This window comes from Leptonychotes weddellii, chromosome 12, assembly GCF_054177405.1.
Source record: "Leptonychotes weddellii isolate Sample4059 chromosome 12, ASM5417740v2, whole genome shotgun sequence".
Classification (NCBI taxonomy): domain Eukaryota; kingdom Metazoa; phylum Chordata; class Mammalia; order Carnivora; family Phocidae; genus Leptonychotes; species Leptonychotes weddellii.
In genome coordinates, this window is record NC_138380.1 from 26,460,762 (window position 1) to 26,483,401 (window position 22,640).

Here is a 22,640-nt window from a genome sequence, read left to right on the forward strand (position 1 = left end):
TTTTTTTTTTTAAAGATTTTTATTTATTTATTTGAGAGAGAGAGAATGAGATAGCATGAGGGGGGGGGAGGGTCAGAGAGAGAGGCAGACTCCCTGCTGAGCAGGGAGCCCGATGTGGGACTCGATCCCAGGACTCCAGGATCATGACCTGAGCCGAAGGCAGTCGCTTAACCAACTGAGCCACCCAGGCGCCCTGTCCCTGCCATTTTCTATTGCCTCACATTAAGTCAAATTCTGTCAGATCTATTACCCTCCTCTGGAAGGATTTGTGTTTGCAATACTTTATGGTCTCTTAAATTATTTCATTTAAGTAAAAAGCAAACAAAGAAATGCAAACATAATGCAGGGAAACTGCTAATCTTGGAATAAGAACTAACATGCTTGAAAGCCTAATCATACTCTGTATATCAGGCTTACAGGAATTTATTTGGGGCAGAACATGATTTGATTACGAAAACACCCAAAGCTCTGATAATAGGCATTTTACTTTATGGCTAAGCAGGTTTCCTCATTTGTCATCTGGTGTAAAAATACTTTAGTAGTTTAAGAGCAGCTAATTGTATAAGATTCAATATCATGAGCTTTAAAACCAGATAGACCTGAATTTAAGTCCCAGGTCTGCTCCTTGTTTGCTGTGATAATAGTACCCATTACATATGGTTGTTATGTATATGAAGTGATAATATGTGCCAAACACAGCATGTGGCATATGGACATTTATTATGATAGACTGCTCTACTGCATGAGCTTATATTCTAATCGTGCATAATAGTTTTGATTGAGGATTCTCAACTTGTAAGGTATAAATAAGAAAAAATCTTATTCTTTCCAATTAGTACTATTATCACACTCCATTGACTGAACTACCCTCTTTTTAAATGGGCCTGACTCCCTTAATGACATTAAAGCCTTTTATCATTACGCTTTAGTCATTGCCAGTTATAAAAAGTCTCATTTTCAATATAAAGACTTGGGTCTATTCACTAAAAGTTTAATCTCATATTGGATCCAAAGCTTTCCCCAGGGAAGTGATTTGTAGCCCCTAGAGTTTATGATGGATAGAGAGAGTGATAGGTTTAATTCTAAAAGAGCTTTTACAATCCTGGCCTCTGGTGTATATACATATTCCTCCAGTTATTCAAGCAAACACTAACCTAGGTGTTGCTATGGAGGGATTTTGCAGATGTAATTAAGGTCCCAAATCAGTTGAGCTTAAATTAGGGAGATCTAGGTCTAGGGAAGACAGAGAGACAAATTCTGAGAGTGATTCCAGGTGTGAGAGATTCTCCATTGCTGGCATAGGAGACAGAGGGACCCACATGGCAAGGAACCCATGTAGCCTCTGGATGTGGAGAGCAGCCCTTGGCTGACAGCCAGCAAGAAAATGGGAACTTCAGTCCCCCAGCCACGAGGACCTGACTTCTGTAACAGCCTGAATGAGCTTGGAAACCCATGCTCCCCCAGAGCCCCCAGATAGAAATTCAGCCTGACCAACACCTAAACTCACTCCTAAACTCACTCCTCTTGATTTGAGACAGGAGGAAGGAGAGGAGAAAAGAGATATCCTTTTCACTGGTCATCACAGTTGATGTAGCTCACTGTCTACCATTGATGTAGACGGGAGTCTCCTCAAATCAGCCCTGATGATGAAGCAGCTATCTGGAGCCTGGAGAGTCTCAGCTACCTTTTCCACTGGAGCCTGACATACTTATAGCCTCAGGGACCTTTTGGTCCCATGCTGATTCCCTGATAAGCCTTCTGAACCTAGTTTCTTCTACCTTCTACAGCTTTGCTTCTGGAGGCTGTGACATGGGACAGATATACATTTAGTTCTAGATATACCTCAGTGCCTCTAGGTACAGGTAAACCTCTAGGTCCTTGCCCCTTCTCAGCCTGGCAAATCTCACCACCTGCAGCGTCTCAGAAAGCTTTTCTTCCTGTCTGGTAGGACAAGGCCATTCCGTAAGCTCTGCAGCTAAGCAGACATCCAACCAGGTAAACAAGCACCTTTCTCTCCTTGAAGTCATCTCCAAAACATCACAGGTGACTACCTCAGAGAGGAGAAACTGTGAGGACTCCTCTTCCTTCCTCCCTTGGGAGCAGAAGGGAGCAGGTAGCCTGTCCTCATGAGGAATACAAGACCCATGGGTCAGCTCTTCTCTCTCAGTGTCCTCATACCTGTCTTGTTGCTGAGTATGTGAAAGTCTGAGGCTAAGAAGGAGGCTTTCTTTTTCCTGAAACATGAAGAATTTAGAAACTGCATTATTTGCTAACCTTCAGGGACAGGAATGATGCTATCATTATTCTGTTACAAATGTAATGATGCATGTTAACATTTTTGAAAGGGTCTTGTTCATATGACCTAGAGCATAATAAAAAAACAGAACATGTATTTAATTTTGTATCTAGCTTGGAAGTATCATTTAATTTTATAAATATTAATTAAGAACCTTCTAGGCAGGGACACCTGGGTGGCTCAGTTTGTTAAGCATCCACCTCTTGATTTTGGCTCAGGTCATGATCTCAGGGTTGTGAGATGGAGCCCCAAGTCAGGCTCCATGCCCAGGATGGAGCCTGCTTAAGATTCTCTCTCTCCCTCTTCCTCTGCCTTTGTGTGCGCGCTCTCTCTCTCTCTAAAAAACAAACAAACAAGGCTTCTAGACATTAGGTTTTGGCCTAGAGAAGCTGTGTGTGTGTGTTTGTGTGTGTGTGTGTTTGTGTGTGTGTGTGTAAATGCATGTGCAAGTAATAAAGAGAATGAGAGAGAGAGAGAGGCAAAGAGGTAGCACTGAGACAGAGAGTAAGCTCCAGGAACAGATTATTAACCAACTCTAATGTCATAGTAAAGATACCCACAAGGAATTCACCGTCTCGAACAATACCATGCTAATGGGTAGGGGAAACCACTCTATTTAAAATAGGATTTGAATGAGGTCGTGAGTGCTTATTCTGGTAAAAAAATAAGCAGTTTCATTTAAAAATATACTTAAACATTTTAAGATTTATTTACTTTTTTTAAAGATTTTATTTATTTGACAGAGAAAGACATAAAAAGAGAGGGAACACAAGCAGGGGGAGTGGGACAGGAAGAAGCAGGCTTCCCACTGAGCAAGGAGCCCGATGCGGGGCTCCATCCCAGGACCCTGAGATCATGACCTGAGCAGAAGGCAGACCCTTAATGACTGAGCCACCCAGGCGCCCCACATTTTAAGATTTAAACATGTATATTCTTTCAAATACTTTCTTGGCATAATGAATCCATGTACTTAACCTAATGAATCCATGTACTTTTCTTTGTTTTTGAAAAGGCACAATACAACAAAACAAAAAGTGAATAAACAAACACCAACTTTTGATCAAGTCAGAGGTCTCTGATCTCCCGAGAAGTGGAATCTCACTGAGAAGAGACCATTACTCTGTACCCTTGGATGTCAGAGCAGTTTTGAAAAATCTGAGTTTTCAAATTAGAAAGATGAACTGCAGGGATGCCTTTTACTCTTTTTGAACATGAAATTTAAACTTTATAATATTTGTTATTAAAATATAAAAAGCGAAATCTTTATTCTGTGGGTCTGCAAAAACAACTTTTGAAGTAGGATGTTATCTATCAACATACTTATTAGAGGCATTTTTTTCCCTACAGTTTTGGAGAGAGCCTAAAAACCAATGCCAGTATGGTTTAGATATTCATAATTGTTTACACATGTTTCAATAACAAAATATATTTGGGGGGTTGGTGCTTTATTTTTAGGATTTAGGACAGCTGGAAATTATTATTATTATGGTTAAAAGTGTTTTTACTGGATAATGGTGTTAAAAAGAATATAATCTTTCAGATGGCTTCCTTCTAACATGGAACACATATTATTTTATTAAGTTGAGTTAAATATGGATTGGCTATTGTCTGGTCAGTTACACATGATGGTGTCTAAGGAAATAGGTTCTCAGAGAAAGCATCAAGTAGAACATGACTGTGGTTTATTGTTATTGATATCATTGTTATACAGAAAAACTTTAGTACTCCTTCTAAGGGCTAGGTAGTTAAAATTCCACATATTGCAGGGACAGATTCTAATTAAATATTTAAGAAATGGGACATTGTTTCCAATCATGATACAATGTACCAAATACCTTGGAGATGTGTAAAAATTCTTTTGATATTTGCCAATCTAGGAAAAAAGAGTGATTAATAAGGGAATCTGTGGCTCCCAGAACCTGGAGTGTTTCTTGTAAGGAGCCAGACTACATTAAGAGCCAAGAGGAAGCAAAGTTCAAAGGAAATTCATCTAATATTTGTGCTCTGGTTATGAAAGGGGTGAGAGGCTGTTCATCAGCAGCATGTGGCCAGTTGGCAAGGAGGGCTGTGGGCCAGGCAAAGGGGTTGGTGTGATCACAGACAGACTTAGCATGGGAAAGAGGATGCCAGAGAGTCCTAGGCAATGCTTGCTATTTTGGGGGCTTTCCATGAATCATTTTTTCATTCTGTGCCAGTGTTGACGTAGACAAATGTATTTGTTGATTGGCTATCGAAGATTTGCAGATTACCAGAGTAAGTCTCATCTTTGGGGACATCACTCTCAAGGAGGGTTTTCTTTTTCTTTTTCTTTTCTTTTATTATTTTTAAAAAAGATTTTATTTATTTATTTGACAGAGAGAGCAGGAACACAAGCAGGGGGAGTGGGAGAGGGAGAAGCAGGCTTCCCACTGAGCAGAGAGCCTGATGCGGGGCTCGATCCCAGGACCCTGGGATCGTGACCTGAGCTGAAGGCAGATGCTTAATGACTGAGCCACCCAGGCGCCCCAGGATTTTCTTTTTAATAATGATTTACAACTACCTCTAAATATAATGCCTATTTTCCATCAAAAATTTTTATTTATAGTTTTTATATTTTGTTATACCAAGAAGATGCCACTAAGACTTAAGAAATAAGGGTATGAAATAGAGTGCATGTTCTAAAGAAGAAACAGAGATCTATTTTTAGTCAAGCAGAGTGGTCAGCAAATTTGTAATTGATCATTCATTTAATACATTTAGAAATAGCAAGTTTGCATTGGAGACTTAAGGATATGGAGCTGGCTCAAGATCTCAGGAAACATGTCAAGGTCTGGATTCCAAAAGTTCTTTTACATAAAGTACAACTACTAACTGTCCAAAGGTTTGATAACCAGCCCATAGGTTCTCATCCTCACTTTGCCACTGATTGGCAATGAACCTTGGTAAATTATTAAGGATAGATCTTGGCAAGTTATTGAAGCTTATCCATATGCAGAATGAGGGGTAGAATAGCCAAGATCTTCCCAACTCTGAAGTTTAGTGTGACATTGGAATACACGATTCACAAATGACTTTAAAATAAATATATCTGCTGCCCACAGAGCTATTGGTCAATCCCGCCACTGGAGACATACCTGGCTACTCCCCCCTCCTCTACTGGCATCTCCCCATTAAAGGCCTGGGCCACTGGAGCCCTTCTCCCACACAGAATCATGGCAGAGTCCCCTGGCATACTTATCCCATCCTCAGGACCCTTCTAACTGTATTAAACATCACATGTTAGGAGGATTTTGGATGTTTCCTGTAACCTAACCTCACTTGTAAATTTTCTTCTATAGAAAAAAATAAATAACTACAAGTTCTAAATAACAACCTACAAATAAACTTTTGGGGCCAAAGTCTTTTGGAAACCATATACTTATTTCAGCATCTAGTTTCAGGGTGGGATGCAGTGACTAAGAGCAGAGCTTGTAAGGAGCAGAGCCTGCTGCTAGTAGGTAGCAGAGCTCTGGAACCAGGCTGCCCGGGTTCCCCAACGGGCTCTATCTACTTCTTTTATGAGTAGGCAGGCGTGTCTCTAGCGGTGGGATTGACCAGTAGCTCTGTGGGCAGCTTATGTGACTGTGGGCATGTTCTCTGTAACTCCAGTTCTCCATCTGCAAAATCACTGGGCGTTATCAAAGTATTTGCTTTGTCAGTGTTTGGTTTGGTTTTGAGAACTGAGTGAATGAATGTAAAGCTAGAATAGAACCCGGCACATGGTAAGCCCTGAAAAAATGTTAGATACTATGCATTTTAAATAGTCTCAAAAGTGTCAAATGTCTCATCTGTGAAGATGTATTAGCATTTGGGAAAAACCCAAATGTCATTTGGAACAAATTCTGATTTTAAACAAGTGGGGGGAGGTTAGCTGTTTGGGTTTGAATTGTGATGTGAATGTATAGAATGGGACACATTTTCTCATTTAAGTCATTATCAGGTATGAATATGTTTATATTGTCTTTTGAAGTGATGGCTTTCAAAAGTGATGGTACTTTTTGAAAAGAGATTATGCACACAAAAAAATTAAATTACATTATAGTTATACCTTCCGTCTGATGTTACATAGGTATCTTTGTCCTTTGCTGCTCATTTATAAAAATGGCAAAGGGAACACTGATCTCCTTACCTTTAATGGAATCTACCAGATAATATCTGTGAAAGGGTGTCCCTGTGCTTGGCAAAGAAATACTTCCTCTCTCTTTGTGAAATAACTCTAATTCTCGGTCTCTCAATGAGACTGCCCATATGAGGTCAAGGGGTCATACATACAAAATTAGTTGTGCAACTATTGAAATTAAAACACATTTAGGACAAACTTCACACTTAAATCTGGAAGTTTCATTTATTACATTTACTGTAAAATTTATTGTATAATTTAGCAGAGGTGGTTGTTCTGCAAAGCCCTTCATGTTCCTGTATCTTATTAAATCTAACCTTAAATATAAGCAATTTAAAAATCTCCAATTCAGTTTGGTCGACCTCGGTTTTGTTTTTTTTTAAAGCTTATCTTAAGCTTTCCTCTTATACCAACCTGAAGGCATTTTATTTATCTATTTATATTTTGCAAACATGTATATTCCAAACTCCAACAATATTAACTCAGTTTTTCCTTAAAACCACTCTATGGGATCAATACTATTACATCCCTATCTGAGGGATGAGAAACCTGCCCAAGTTCTCCAACGTGTAAGTGGTAAACTATGACTCAAAATCAGACTGTACAAATAATATTTTGATCAAAGTATTTAAGAAAGGTTATTCCACTTAAAGAAAAAATTTCCCTTCCTGGTTTTTCTTAAACCTGTGAAATCAGGGCCTCTTAACTCTAGCAGTAATTTAAATTTAAAATAACCTATGAGGTCTGGAAAAATAATTCTCAAGCCTTTGGGGTGGGGATGGGGCAGACGAGGTAGAAACACAGGAATATCAGTGAAAGTCTGTCCCCCATTGCTGAAGAATGAGATCCTAAAGAGTTGGGGGGGCCACTGGGGTGGAGAGACCGTGTCTGCTTTGAAGAATGAGGTCATGTTCAATGTTTTAAACTCATTAGTCCTGCCTAAAAAAAGGATGTGGATGAAAAAGGAAAAAAAAAAAAGACAAATTAGCATCATTTTCAAAAGAAGTTAAATATGCCAGGCAGTAAAGTGTCCTAATTCTGCCTTCGGGGAACGTATGTCAAACCAACTTGCAGTTCTGCAATTGGTGAAACCGTCTGCAAGGAATACCCCATCCCTCATTCCTGTTCGTACAACACACACCTATTGAAGGAAATGTTACAGTTGGTCAGATGCATGTGGAAATTTTCTCAGCATTACCTAATTCAGCCATTGGGCCAAGCTTTCTTTGAACAAAAAACGATTTGTGATAGCCTGATGAAAGAAAGCACATCAATGGCTTTGACTAATGAGGACAATATAAACAGTCCAAACGACACAGTATTCGCTTTCCCTGTGTTTCCAGGACCACCATTACCTACAACTCATAACCACTTTCTCTGAGCCTGTAAAAAGAAAACAATGGCCAGGGGTCTCATCGTGGATGTTTATTTCCAAGGCAATGTTCGATCTGCTGGCATTTTGCTTTGAGAACCATAATAACTGCTGATTCTCTGGGCTAACAGAGATCATCGAAAAACCACACATAATCCCCAAATGGTACATTGTTATAGAGATACTAATTTTTTTTTACTATGAAAACAATAAATGAAATAACATATATAAACACTTAGGAGAGTTTCTTGGACAAAGTAGGTGCTCAATAAAATGAATTATAATCATGTGTATTTATGCCAGAAGTGAAACCGTCCTTATTCTGCTTGTTGCTGCTAGTGATATTCGGCATCAGATTGTGAGTTACTAGGATAGGAACTTTTTATCCGAGATTTTTCCTAAGTTTGAAATTGTATGTGGCATTGTGTATGCTTGTGTATTATTACTTGGAACAAGGGGTAAAAACTTTCATCAGATATGCAAAAGGGTACTTTGCTTCCTCCAAAACGTTAAAGGCCACCGACCCACAGGAATCGTTTTGCTTTAACTTGTCTTATACAGAGCCCAAATCTGTTGTTTGACGAAGCCACAGATGCTTTTTTAAACATGAGTCATGTTCTAGGCTTGGTTTAGAAGGGGGAGGAGAACGTATAAAATGCCTAATTCAGCTCCCACGCTCTCTCCCCTCTCTTACCACCATCCTCACTATCCTGCTGTGTACCTTTGCACCTGAAAAATGGGGAAGACGTGGAGAAAGAGAGATACAAGATCTAGGGGCCGTTTGGAGCAATTGAAGCCCACAAAGAAGCAGGTATCAGCAATTGGAGTTATCAAAAAGAAACCCCATTTATCTGCTTCCCTGTTCGCCACAGTTTCCCTCAAAGTTTCAAATGTCACATTTGAAATCTGGTTACTCTAACAGAATATTTTATTTAAAGACCTGTCAGGGTTCTTTTCTATTTCCCTGTACAGTTCACGAATCAGAGGACTAATTCTTAGGATGCCAAAACAGAAACTTCAAACAAAAATGAGTGGACATATACAGCAGAAGGCTGTACTCAGAAACTTCTGGATGCTGAAGCCAGGAAGGTCTCATTCTCTTCCACATTGTGTTGGTGTCGCTGCACTCATGGTAGTAAAAGTTTGTTTCTTCTTGTAAAGGGAGCAGATGTGACTTGGAGAAACATGGAGAACAGATGTGCCGAACACAAGTTTTTATTTAAATGGTAATTTATCTGACCGTAAGTTACATTAACTCATGAAGTGAGTGTTTAACATAGCTTTTTTCACCAGCTCAGAAAGATAATTTATATAAGCACTAAAACAGATCATGAACTAAAGAACACACCCCTCTCATCTTCGCTGGCTTTTTAAGAAAACAATGCGAAATAAAAATTCCCAAGCCTCAGATGTATGTGAATGCTTACTGGTCACTGAGGAGGTCACTGCCATCAAAATGTCTGGGTGTGCAAACTGCTCATGGAAATGACATTTCACTTCCCTTTCTGCTACAAAGGCTCTTGAAGAATGCTGGTAAAGCTGTGCTCAGTCCCTGCACACAGAACCTGAAACACCTGCAAAGGGCTAAGTGTTTAAGTCAAGAGCAATCGACAAGACTTGAAAGAATGCCTACAGCCTGGGTCATTGATAATGATATGGATGTCTTTGCTATACATTCTTCAGAGTAAAGTAGAAGAGTAGGGCCAAATTCTCTATTATGCACAATGGGAACCGTGCCTACAGCACACAGTACTAATTTTAGGAGCCCAAGAAAATGCTTGAATTTCCTTTATAATTAGAAGAAGAAAACTGAACTCTTCAAAGTGTGTATGTGAGTACATGCACATATAATATATATTCATCTTTATACTGACACAGTTGCAAAATATGATTTTAAGTATTTCTTTCATGAAAGAAGGGGTCCACAGAGGCCAAAGTGCCTGGGACTCATGAACATCTGGAATGCAACCATGTGGATCAGCCCAGGTCACCCACTCTCCCTTCTAATTCCTAACCAGTGCTTCCTGTCCCAATTCCTTTACAATTCCAGCATCCTCGCTATTATTAGTTCCTACTTCTTTTGCTGTTCTCTTTCTTCCTTCTTTTTCTCCTTCCCTATATACCTGCAGGTAAGCACTAGAGGTACATCTTGATAAAAAGAGTTTACATGAGGTGATGATGATGATGATGATGGTAATTGAACACTGATTGAGCACTTGATCATACACTAGGTTCATGATGAAACTTTGCATTTATCTTCTAGCTGAATCCTTAAAACAATTTGAGAGACAGGTTCTATCACTAGTTCTATTCTTAAAGACAAACTGAGGTTTAGAGAGCGTATATACCTTGCACTAGGAGACACAGCAAATTAGACCAGTTAGAAGCAGAGCCAGGACTGAAACCCAGGCTTCCCTGATAGCAATTATGGGCATGATCCTTGGAGTCCATGGCTTTTAACCATGGGGTTAGGAAAGTGGGCTGACATAATTTGCTAAGATGCAAATTTTGCTCTAATAAAATTATCTTGACAGAGCAAACTGACTTTCATCCTGTTCATAGTGCCAGAGAAAATTCTGACATTTACAGTGGAGACATTCTCTTCTACATGTGTGAGGACTGAATGCAGTGTTCAATCACAGCATTCTGGAACCTATTAATTTCCACTCATTAAAGTCAGAGAGATATCATAATAAATCACTGAAGGTGGAAACTGACACATGAAGAACCTGTTCTTAATACCTTTGAGACATACACCCAAAATATAAAACCCTTAAAATTAATATAAATATATGTTAATTAATACAAATAGAAATAAATAGAAATAAGTACATAAATTTATAAATGAATATAAAAATGTAAAAGAGCCCAAGACTTAATTTTCTCTTAGAAGGGAGTGGATGAAGTAGATAATAAAAACCACCTGTATTATTGTATCTGTTTGTTGTGAGGATTAAATAAGAGTATGAAAGTAAGGTCCTTTCACACCGATGAATATGATGAAAGTATCATCAAATTGCCAATTCCACAGTACATTCTTCTCACTATTATAAAGTGAACATGTGAACAAAGGGTTTTATAAGTTTTGAAAAAATATATTGTAGATGTTTTTAATAGAAACAATAAGGTAGTGAGTTGTGTTAAATAATGAAAAGGATCAACTGGAAATTGCTAATGTGTAATCAAGCATAATATTTATTTATTATTAGTATTAGTATTTTTAAAGATTTTATTTACTTATTTGACAGAAAGTGAGAGAGCACAAGCAGGGGGAGCAGCAGAGGAAGGGGGAGCGGCAGAGGGAGAGGGAGAAGCAGGCTCCCCGCTGAGCAGGGAGCCCGATGCGGGGCTCGATCCCAGGACCCAGGGACCATGACCTGAGCTGAAGGCAGATGCCTAACCGACTGAGCCACCCAAGCGCCCCATCAAGCATAAAATTTTAAAAAGCCTGAGCATTGGAAAACATTTTAACAATTAGTAAAAATAGTAGTTTAGCTAAGTAGAATTCCAATATGTAAAATATTAAACCTGATTAAATATTGGGACCAAGAAAGATAGCCAGATACTAGGATATATATGATATCTAGTAAAATATTAGATGTTAGCTCTAAAACTTTTCCTTCCAATAGATACACTATGGAAGGGAAGACTCTGATTCCATAACATTCCTCATCAAAATAAGGATTATGAAGACCTCAGAATTTTGCAGTAATTCTAGAACATTATAAAAATTATCACTGTACATGACCATGAAAACAAATTCTAATTAACTAAATCTTAACAGGTTAAACACTGGCTAAATGAATTTCCTAAACAGGTTAATAAGATTATAAGTGTAATAAGAGTTTCAGATTCTACAGTCCAGATGATTAAGGGGATCAATTTGAAGTCTGTCAGACCTGTATTCAAATAACACCTTTGCTACTAATTACGTATGTTTTAAAGCTTTACTTTCTCCATAAGTTAAGGGCGGGGACAGTTATCACCTATGTTTAAAGTTGCGAAGAACACTAAATAAGATAAAAAGGTAAAGGTCTTAGTATCGTGTCTGGCATATAATAAAAGTTCTACAAATGTTGCACTGTATCTCCTACAGTATATGACACGTTTGTAAGAGCAAAGTGTATAGCAGATAATTAATAAACAGCTGTTAGCTGGGAGCCTTTCACGACAACACAGGCTTTATTGTTGAAAAATTGAATCACATTCTCCCAGTGTACTGGGGTAGGCAAGGTAACCAAAAAAATCACTAAAATGAGTATTTAATAGATATTATAACTTTGGAAATGAACAAAGGTTTTTTAAAGTAGTCATCGATAAATGCTCTTCTATTCTTTTACTGTGGGTGTTTGCTAAAATATTAGACAATTATCCCATGAATTGTTTTGTAATCTTTGTGTTGAGAAACAGTACAAAAATAAATGGGAAAATTATAAAGCATTTCCAAATGCTATAACTGGAGTCATTTACACATCACTTAATAGCTCTGCATATAGATCACTAATTTTTTTTAATAAGGCAGCAAATGTCAGTTTTAAATCTATAGCTAAATGCTGGACAAAACTTTTTTTAAAAATGGGTTTTTTTCCTTTCCTTGGTATTTTCCTTTTATTAATTGTAATTTATTTTAAAATGAAGGCTGTTTCTAACAAATGGATCCCTGAAATGTAGTCTCCTACGCTTCTGCTATATGACCTCTCTGTAGATTTTATTTATGGCCCTATTCTGGCACAACACTTTGGGGGCAAAATGTTTATGAGACCATAGATCATTTATACAAATCAATTTCTATGGATGCTATATTGTTATCCATGTCAAAACTTTTTGATTTGGAAAGAGATATTAAAAGAAATATTCCCCCATATGTGTTTTAACTTCCTTAGAACATAAATATATTTTATTAATTCTGAAGCATGACATATTCCAACCATAATAACAGTTTATTACTTTCTAAATCTTTCTTCCTAACAGCAAAACATTATGCTATTTATGGGTAAATCAAAATGAAATAACAGTCTAGGTATGTTATATCACTTTTTATGTTTCATTAAGAATCATGTTTTTTATAATTGAATGCATATTTCTGATTATAATTACATTAGACAGAAAAGATGGCAAATTAATGAGAAGAATGAAGAGCTGTCATGGTAGTATCACTGGCCATAGAAATGATTAAAAACACAAGGATGAGAAAAGAGAAGAGTGATTCTTCAACATTCAACATTGAAGGATTACCTCTAACCTATTCATACTTTGAGTAAATCCACAACAGATTTACTAGATTTACTAGTGGAAAGTACAAAAGCAGGCCTGTTATTGGTATATATCAGTGGTTCTCGACTGGGGTCAGTGTTGCCCCCCATCTGACATTTGGCAACGTCTGGAGACATTTTTTGTTGTCACAGTTTGGAAAGGGTATACTTTTGGAATATACTGGATGGAGGCCAGGGATGCTGCTGAATAGTCTATAGTGCACAGCATAGTTTCCTAAAACAAAAAATTATCCAGCCCTCGTATTGATAATGCTGAGGTTGAAAAGCCTCGGTCCAGATCTAGTTATCTTCTATCAGTCAAATAAATTAATCCTTTCTCCCTCACTGGTAATAACCCAAGTAAGAGTTGCCTCTGTGGTAACCATATACAAATTCCAACTGGCAATATAATTAGAAACAGACACCAAACTCAGATAGTTAATTATGGCTAAGTAGGTATTTAACAATATTTCATCATATAAATGATACAAAATGTCAATTAACAAATTAATTAAATTATCTTATTATTCACCAAAATGTCAAAATAATTGATTTTTTGACTGGTATGCCTTATATTTGTTTTCCCTTCACTGATAGTCTTTTGGTGAAATGATCAAATGAATAGCTGATGACCAGAAGGTGAGAGAATGGGAGAAGGAGAAATTAGGAGGCTTGATTAACCACAAATTGAATACTCTTTTTTGGTTATTTTAATGTAGATTGCCTTTTAGGTTTGTTTAAAATTTAACAATGGAGTCCATTAGGACAAAATCTACTTTATAATATAAGGAAGAAATGTAATTTTTCCCTTTAACGAACAAATAAACTATAATTAAAGTTTAATTCATTTCCTTTGGTTTGCCACATACACACTTTAGGGGTTCAAATAGAATGGTCTACCATTTAATATGCAATGGTTTGACTCTGGACGTCAACATAAGAATATAGTAAAGTCCTATGGTTGTTGATAAAATAGAAAAAGAACAATTTAGAAGACCAAACGTTTGTGAGTCTCATAATGTATATCTGTTTAGCTATGAATTTGGAAACTCTGAAATAGCTGAGAATTGATAGGAGTTCTGAAATTGTATCTCTTGCTCTTTGTATTCTGAACTTCATGATGGTATCAGCTTGCAGTGAAAGCCAAAGACTCTAATGAGATTAAGCATAAACAAGAAATAAGGGAAAGGTCTCTGGATTAGAACTGTCACTAGAGCCTAGGGTGAGAAAAATCCTACCTCTATTATTGACTTCTCCCAGTTCCTGAGGCCACTCATGCCTCATTAAGTATCTAAATCAATCATTATTATTCATTCATTATCTCTTCAGTCATTTGACAGTTTGTAAAGGAAGGCTAAAAAAATATTAGTGCTTATTACACACTTCTCCATGTTATAAAATATAGTACTGCTGTGGGACCACACATAAACTTTAAATTAAAACCTTCTGGAAAGAATTCTTATAAATGACTGAAATACTTTTCTGCAATCATCTATAGGATATATCCCACAAGAATTTTCTAATATTTTTCTTCATAGTATAGTAACAAATTCCTAATATAATCCATTGTCTAAGGTAATTGCATGGTAATTAACTTATTTCTGATGAATGTAGTATTTGAGAAGAGAAGCATGTCTTGGAAGATAATACATACTTCTCTACTAATGTTTTTCTCTTATATTATTGAAGTATAATTTATATTCAGTATATATAATTTATATATATAGCAAAATACATTTATATGTATTTTATATACAATAAGTTGCACAAATCTTAAGTGCATAGTTAATTGAATGTTTCACATATCTATACACCACCTGGTTATGGATGTAACCACCACCCAGATTGGGAAGCATATATGGAGAAGAGTGATCAGGCCAAGTTAGCAGAAGCATAAATACACTCTGACAAATAATGGGGAGAGGGGGAGAGAATACTTATCTGGCCATTACATTTTCATCCTACTCACTGAGACTCAGTCAGCTACTTCTCTCTCTTACTAATCCTCTGTGCTTCAATGCTCCCAATAAGTTATCAGTCACTGAAACACGACATATTCGCAATTATGCTTTCTGACTGAATAGGAGATATGCTAACATCAATTACTACTTCCCCAGAAGCACTTATAGTGAGGGTGCATGATGTGAGGAAATGTAGAAGGTTATACCTGGAATCCTAACAAAGGGAAGAAATGGAGGAAAGAACCACCAAATAAGACAAAGTCTCTGGGTCACATTCACCCTCCAAGATCAACAGGGCTACAAAGTGGTATGTGGTGGTCACAAGAGAAACTACGGCCTTTAGGAATGATTAAGATACAAGAAGTGCAGGAAAAATAAATCTACTCAAGCAAATGTAATTTCATTCATCTGGTATCCCTTCCATGAAATAGCTTCGTAAATTTTTCTCTAATTCTTTAAAATAAACTCCACTGAACCTCGTTTAAAATTTCAGAGTAGATTCAGGTACAAATCCAAGAAACACAGCACAATTTAACATGGAAATATAAACTCAAGTGTAAAATCAATTTTATAACTCAGTGTGATCACTCAGACATTTTTTTCAATATTAAGCACAAAAAGTCCACTGAGCACAGGAAGTGTAGGGAGCAGCCACCACACTACAAAGAAAAACACTCACAAGGTAACTCACATAACTGCCTGGGACTCCTTCTCTTTGGAAATGAGACCACACTTTGGATTTGCAAGCATACATGTTTTTCCTAACAATTTTCATTTGGCATTTTTCACCTGGGTTAACAGATCACTCCCAATTCAACCCGAGTGCAAATGTAGAATTCACTTACCTGCACAAAACCACATGCTGTGAAGTCTTCAAACAAGGGCAGACTTGGACGGTCTTCTCTGTAGATGGTGAGTTTATACGTGCTCAGGGTCTCCCCCTGTGCTGGAGATTCATCCACCACCAGCATTGAGATTTTGTTCATTCCCAAACCCAGAGGGTAGTTGGCAAAGCTAGAAAGAGAGAGAGAGAGATTTATTCATATGTCCATACGAATAAATAAATATTGATATATGATGGATTCATACATCAATATTTATTTAATGCCTATAATTTGTACACAAAAGAAGATAAGGTCTATACAACTTCATAAGAAACTTAAAATATGAAAAAAAACTTAATTATGTATTTGGTATGCCAACAATTATCTTGCAGAGCAAGTCATGTCCTCTAGCAATCACCAGGAAGGAAACTAATATTTATTAACCACTTCTCAGGATCATACATTATCTCATTTAATATATCAACTCTATGCCTAAAGTCCCATGGTAGAGTCAGGGCTGGTGTCCAGGTTGGTCTGACTTGAATTCTCTTTTCTTTCTACTAGACTCTCCTAGCTCTCAGGGATGCCAAATGCATTTCCTTCCCCACAGCACGGGAACATGAGTATTTTCCTTGCCATGAACATGGTATGTAATACAGTTCTATCTTCTGTTCAAAATTATAAACAAAAGAGTTGGTGACTCTCAAAAGAGTTAATAGAAAAAAAAATCCCATGAGACTAGGAATATTAGTGTTAGTATGTCCATAAATTGTCACCAAAATATTTGTTCAACCCCTGAATATTCAAAATCTTGAGGAGCTGGGAAATGGTAGAAGGAAGCTACCCTTAATGAGTCTCTTTAATATTTCAAATCACAAGATCCTCTCTTGTCACAACGCTGTGACAAAGATTAGATGCAAACATTGCTAACAAAGTATCCAAAATCTATAAAGAACTTATCAAACTCAACACCCAAAAACTAAATAATCCAGTTAAGAAATGGGCAGAAGACAAGAACAGTCGTTTTTCCAAAGAAGACATACAGATGGCTAACAGACACATGAAAAGATGCTCAACATCACTCATCATCAGTGAAATACAAATCAAAACCACAATGAGATACACCTCATACCTGTCAGAATGGCTAAAATTAACATAGGAAACAACAGATGTTGGCAAGGATGTGGAGAAAGGGGAACCTCTTACACTGTTGGTGGGAAGGCAAACTGGTGCAGCCACTGTGGAAAACAGTATGGAGGTTCCTCAGAAAGTTAAAAAAATAGAACTACTCTATGATCCAGCAATTGCACTAGTAGGTATTTACCCAAAGGATACAAAAATGCTGATTTGAAGGGATACATGCACCCCAAAGTTTACAGCAGCACTATCCACAATAGTCAAAATATGGAAAGAGCCCAAATGTCCATCGACTGATAAATGGATAAAGAAGATGTGGTATATACATAATGGAATATTACTCAACCATCAAAAGAATGAAATCTTGCCATTTGCAACAACGTGGATGGAGCTAGAGTGTATTCTGCTAAGTGAAATAAGTCAAGAAAGAAAATACTATATGATTTCACTCATATGTGGAATTTAAGAAACAAAACAAATGAACATAGAGGAAGGAAAAAAGGAGAGGGAAGGAAACCATGAGACTCTTAACTATAGATAAGAAACTGGGGATGGAGGGAGATGGGTGGGGGATGGGCTAAACAGTGGGGATTAAGGAGGGCACTTGTGATGAGCACTGGGTGTTATTATATGTAAGTGATGAATCACTAAATTCTGCACCTGAAACCAATTTTACCATATATGTGAACTAACTTGAATTTAAATAAAAACTTGAAATTGAAGATTGTTAACAGATCAGTAGAGCACTGATATGTCCTTTTTTTACCACATGACACCTGAAAAGTGGAAGGAAAGAAAAAATTTTTACCACATGACACCCTGGCAATCTCTCCAACTAATCTGACACTTCAGCTTTTCTCAACCTTCAAATGTTGCTTCAAATATTTGCTTCCCACTATGATGTCTCCACTCAGCCCTGGTCAACATCCCCGTACCTTGGTCCTGCCCGATCATGCAGGTACACCTTGCACTGACACTTAGAAGTCTCCGCTCCAATTGTCACTGTGACCACATCAAATGGGACTTCAGAGTAATAATCTTTGATCTTTGGGTTAAATTCAGGATTTAGCTCCAAATGTGGATGTGTGAGGATCTGCTTGATATAACATTGTGTGTCATCTGTTAAAATAAAACAACAATGGCAAAGAAAAGACAACTGTGAAATGGATAGATGTTTAAAAAGCATATATGATTAAGGTTGTTGTTTTTTTTTTTTAATCCTTTGAACAACCTTCATAATCATTGCTGATTTTCCACTTGGCACTCTGGTTATATTTGATTTGTGGCTTCAGCTGGATTTTCTATTTGTCAAATTTTGTAGAGCTTGCCTTATATAACAGCTGTTGACTTTAGTTGGCATTATATAGATGATAGTTTTTGCTCAGCCCTTAAAAGTTCAAAGGCGGTGAGAAGGTGGGAAAATGTCTCACCAGTGGATTGATAACATTTTCGTGGCATTTATTGCATCTATCAAGCAACTGGTAAATGGGGGTGATGACTCTGTGAAGTGGGAACAGAAGGGCACCAGCAGGGAATAAGGAAAATTTCTTAATAGGGAACGTCATTAAACTGCCATTGAATTGATATAGTAGCTTACAGGCAGTAGGGTGAAGAACGTAAAATCCAGTATTTTACCAAACACTCAGATACAAAAACAGCAGCAGGACATTCTGAGACCCCCCTCCCTGCCCTGGTCACCCCAACCCAAGAAAGTGCCCTAAAGTATGAGAAAGAAATGTTATACTCTCCTCAATCCTGCTGTAGAACTCAGCATATTACTTCATACCATTGATTCTAAGCCATTTTAAAAATGTATTTCTAGGTGGTAGCCCAATTTTTACAGAAGTATCTTGATGAGAAAAAGAAAAATGCATTTATAGGCATATATACCAGCTACTACTAAATTATATTGATTACATATTTGGAATAATCACATTACTCAAAAGAAGCTTAGTAAATGTTTTTCAAAGAAATATTAGTATTTTGTTCCATAAATACTTTTCAGTAGTTAACAAAATTCCAGTGGATTCTATGGAAATCTGTAAAATGAAAGTATCCTTCTATTGCCTTTAAATAAAATGTTAAATGATGTTTAACAACATGGCAACAAAACAGATAACGCAGAATTTGCTGCCGGAAGCTATACACTGAACTTAAAGAAGGTCGATGATCCTCTGAATCATGTCCCTTCCTCTATGTACAGCTATCACAGTGAGGTTTCTAAAATCAGATCTGCAACAGCTTCCATTCTTTAATGGTCTCTCGTTATCTCCAAAATCTAGTACAAGCTCCGAATAAAGCAGAAGAGGCATTTCACAATCTCTTCCTCATCTTCCTCTCTCCAGTCACATCTCCCATTCCATCCTGGACTTTGTGACCTATCAAGGCCAACCATTTTATATTTCTTTGACAGACATGGAGACCTACCTCCAAACCCATGGCGGTGGATGCCACCGACTTTATGGATATTTTATTCCAGTTCTGAGAACTGTGTCTCAGTACAACTATCATACACGTGTGAAAATGAAAGCTGAACATGAAAATGAAAAAAACCTTGTGTATTTCTGACCCACACTCTATAGTTTTTTCGGCTGACAAAAGAAAAAACTATCCAGGTGCAAATTAGGAACAAGTAATAATACAAAAGATATATTGTAATTTCATTGTAGGGAAAAGTCTTAGTAAAAAATAAACAACTAGTCAATTTGGTTAAACAACTGAGGGAATTGGATAAATGACCCATTTGATTGATTGTACTTTTTACCAAAGATTTGATCTGGCTGATAGTTGTAGGTAGACTGCATCTATAATTTTGACGATCATTGTCAACTCCTGAAATTTTTACAATAAAAGAGAAAAAGTTAAAGAATGAGGGCAAGATTATATTATTAGATTTCATCATGAAAAGGACCATAGCTTTTTATTTGAGTTCAACTACTTATTAATAATGTATTCATTTAAAAAAAATTTTTTTCCAGCACATTCTATGTTCAAGACTGAGATAAGCACAGTAAAAACAGGCTATTGTTGGTCATAAGATCTGACTCAAATGGAGACTGTGAACCTAACATAACATTTTAAACAGGCTGGAGTCCAGAGATACAAAATGTGCTTTTGAGAGGACCGTTTCCTAAGTAGAAAGGGAATATAAACACTTGCATTACACTTTTATGTTCAAAACCAGTTAAATGAATAATAAAGTAGAAGATTTATTTTTTCAAAATAGTAACCACAGAAGATGTACTTTAACTTAAGAAGGCATATTTTTATAAAACAGTCACTGAGAGTTAATTTCCCTGCAGTTTACACTTTCACTTAACAGTGAAAGTTTCCAGTGGGGCTTGCCCATCGTAACACTGAAATAAAGCCCCACACGAGACATAATGCATAATCATTCTCTTAAGCAAGATTCTAGCAAGCGCTTGTTTTTGGTTTCATCAGAAACTCTCCAACTCTGGCTTAAGTGCTGCATCCTAAAGCCCTGCTTAAAAGCTGATCTATCTTGATATCATCTTCACTCGAATCATCAGTGTTGCTGCCAACAAACACCTGGAGTTTCCTTGGCATCCTTCCCAGCCCAGTGCCAACTCGCCTCAGGCCAGCTTACCTCAGATCCATGGAGAACCCAGCATGAGCTATGGTGGTAGCAGGCTGCTTAGCCTATTTGGCAAATGTATTTGGGAAAGCCATTTGAAGTTTTGGTTGCTTTTAATGGATTCATTTAACCACAGAGTTTTATTGCCCTCTTGAGGGATGATCGTAACTCATATTAAACACGAGAAAAGCCTAGACTCTGAAGGATGATCCCACCTGTTCTGAGGCATCATCAAGTTATTTTTTAAATCTTAGATCATGCCATGAAAGTAGGCATTATACAGACCCAGGTAGGACTAGTTTTTTATCAACATAAAAATATGAACTAAGCTGAAGAGCTTATCTAACATGTTCACATCCTCTACAGCAGGTTACCCGGGAATGGAAAAAAAGTGAGATTATCCCCATAGAGTTGTTTCATTTTATACATCATAAAATAGAAGACCAAAGAGGTGAAGTGACTTTCTTGATGCTGCATCTATCCCAGAGCCTAGCACTTGACAAATGTGCATTCTCGTCTTGCTCCAGGTTTACTCCCTAGTCCTTTCCCCACTATAACCTAGGCACCAGTATCCCAAGAGGTGCATGTATTTTTCTAGGAGGAAGAGATTGGATGAAAAGTGCAGGCAAGGAACAGCATAAGTCATATCTGTTATTTTTCCTGATCAGCAATACTTTATTTAAAATGCCATTTTTCTTTAATTGGATGTACTTGTTGATTCTATTAAACCACATTACTGTATAACCTCTCAGTCTACCCAGATTTTAATGATACTGTTAAAACATAATGAATGAATTAAATTGCATTTTAGAAGATACAAATTAGATTTTATTAAACTGGAAGACTCTTATTTATAATAAATTAAACCTTAGTCCATAAATTTTATTTTTTCCAGCTTTTATGTTTTACTGGAATAGACTTTTCGTGAAAGGCTAAATTTTCTGAGTGTATGTTTTAGCACTATATACATATATATATGTATATATGTATACATGGTCAAAAAGCAAACCTGCTAAGTAGAACTCTTATTTTTCCATCATATTGTTATAAAGTATTAAGATAATTCATGAGCTTTAGACAAAGAATTGGAAGATCCAGCTTTGTGATCCAGCTCAGGCACTTAATAGCCCTGTGATCTTGGAAAGGTCAGTTATATTCTCTAGAATTATATATTTTCAAGGCCACTGGAATAATACTGACCAGAGTAAAGAAAATTATTTTTAAATCCTAAAATCTATATACTTGAAATGTATTATTATATACATGCCATTTTTCTTGATCATACCTTAGTAAAAAAAATCATGAATTTTAAGAAAATAAACTGAAAATCAGATTAAAAACTCTCTGTTATATAAAAAAATCAACTCAAGTACTATCCATTATGTCAACAATCTGGCAGAAAAGGAATCCCTGTGGGGTGGTGTGAGTCCTAAAAATTGATGTATAAAGCAAATAAGCCAAGTTTATCCACTTGAGCAGTCTCCAAGGCAAAGTCTTAGCACCCTGAAGACCCCTCAAAATGAGTTTGGAAGTCACTGGCCTTAAACAAACAAACACATAAATATAACATTTCATGTTCAAAAATAGAAAATTAAAGATGTTCTTCTTATGCAAAAGTGACATATCAACTCATTCAGAAACTTCTAAAAATTTACTTAAAATACATTACAGTCTAAAAGTACTCAAATATGGTAAAATGGTGATTTATTCAAAGCTGGGCTATGCCTCGCTATTGATCATGCCACTGAAACACTTTCATTGGAACTCACCATTACTGCAATGAACTTCTTTGGTTTCATTCATGATTCGTGGAACAGCAGCTAAAAAAAAGAAAGGTTAATTTAAAATGAAAACTATTAAAATAAAAGGAATACATATTCAGTAATCTCGAACAGCATACTTTTTATTGTTTAACTTTTCTTATATCAGAAAGCCCTTCTTAGTTAAACTGAAAGCTACAGTAAAACAAAAGAAGTTCTTTGGTTCAGATCTCAGGAGAATGATTACTTGAAACAGGAAAATATATTAGGGGAGAAAAATGAATGGTCCAAATGTCATCCATTGC

At 36.8% G+C, this 22,640-nt stretch overlaps 1 protein-coding gene across 6 annotated transcripts in view; it reads right to left on the reverse strand.

The window, feature by feature from the left end:
• CPED1 (cadherin like and PC-esterase domain containing 1) overlaps positions 1-22,640 on the reverse strand; it is a 254,947-nt gene that overhangs the window by 99,216 nt on the left and 133,091 nt on the right. For all 6 annotated transcript variants that reach the window (XR_014139160.1, XM_081800192.1, XM_081800193.1 and 3 more), the window contains 3 exons: positions 22,345-22,395; positions 17,916-18,099; positions 15,865-16,033 (listed from right to left, as the gene is read on the reverse strand). Coding sequence is in view for 5 of the 6 variants with exons in the window: in XM_081800192.1 (XP_081656318.1) it covers positions 15,865-16,033; positions 17,916-18,099; positions 22,345-22,395 (404 nt within the window). In the remaining variant the exon portion in view is untranslated. The remainder of the gene's footprint in view (positions 1-15,864; positions 16,034-17,915; positions 18,100-22,344; positions 22,396-22,640) is intronic.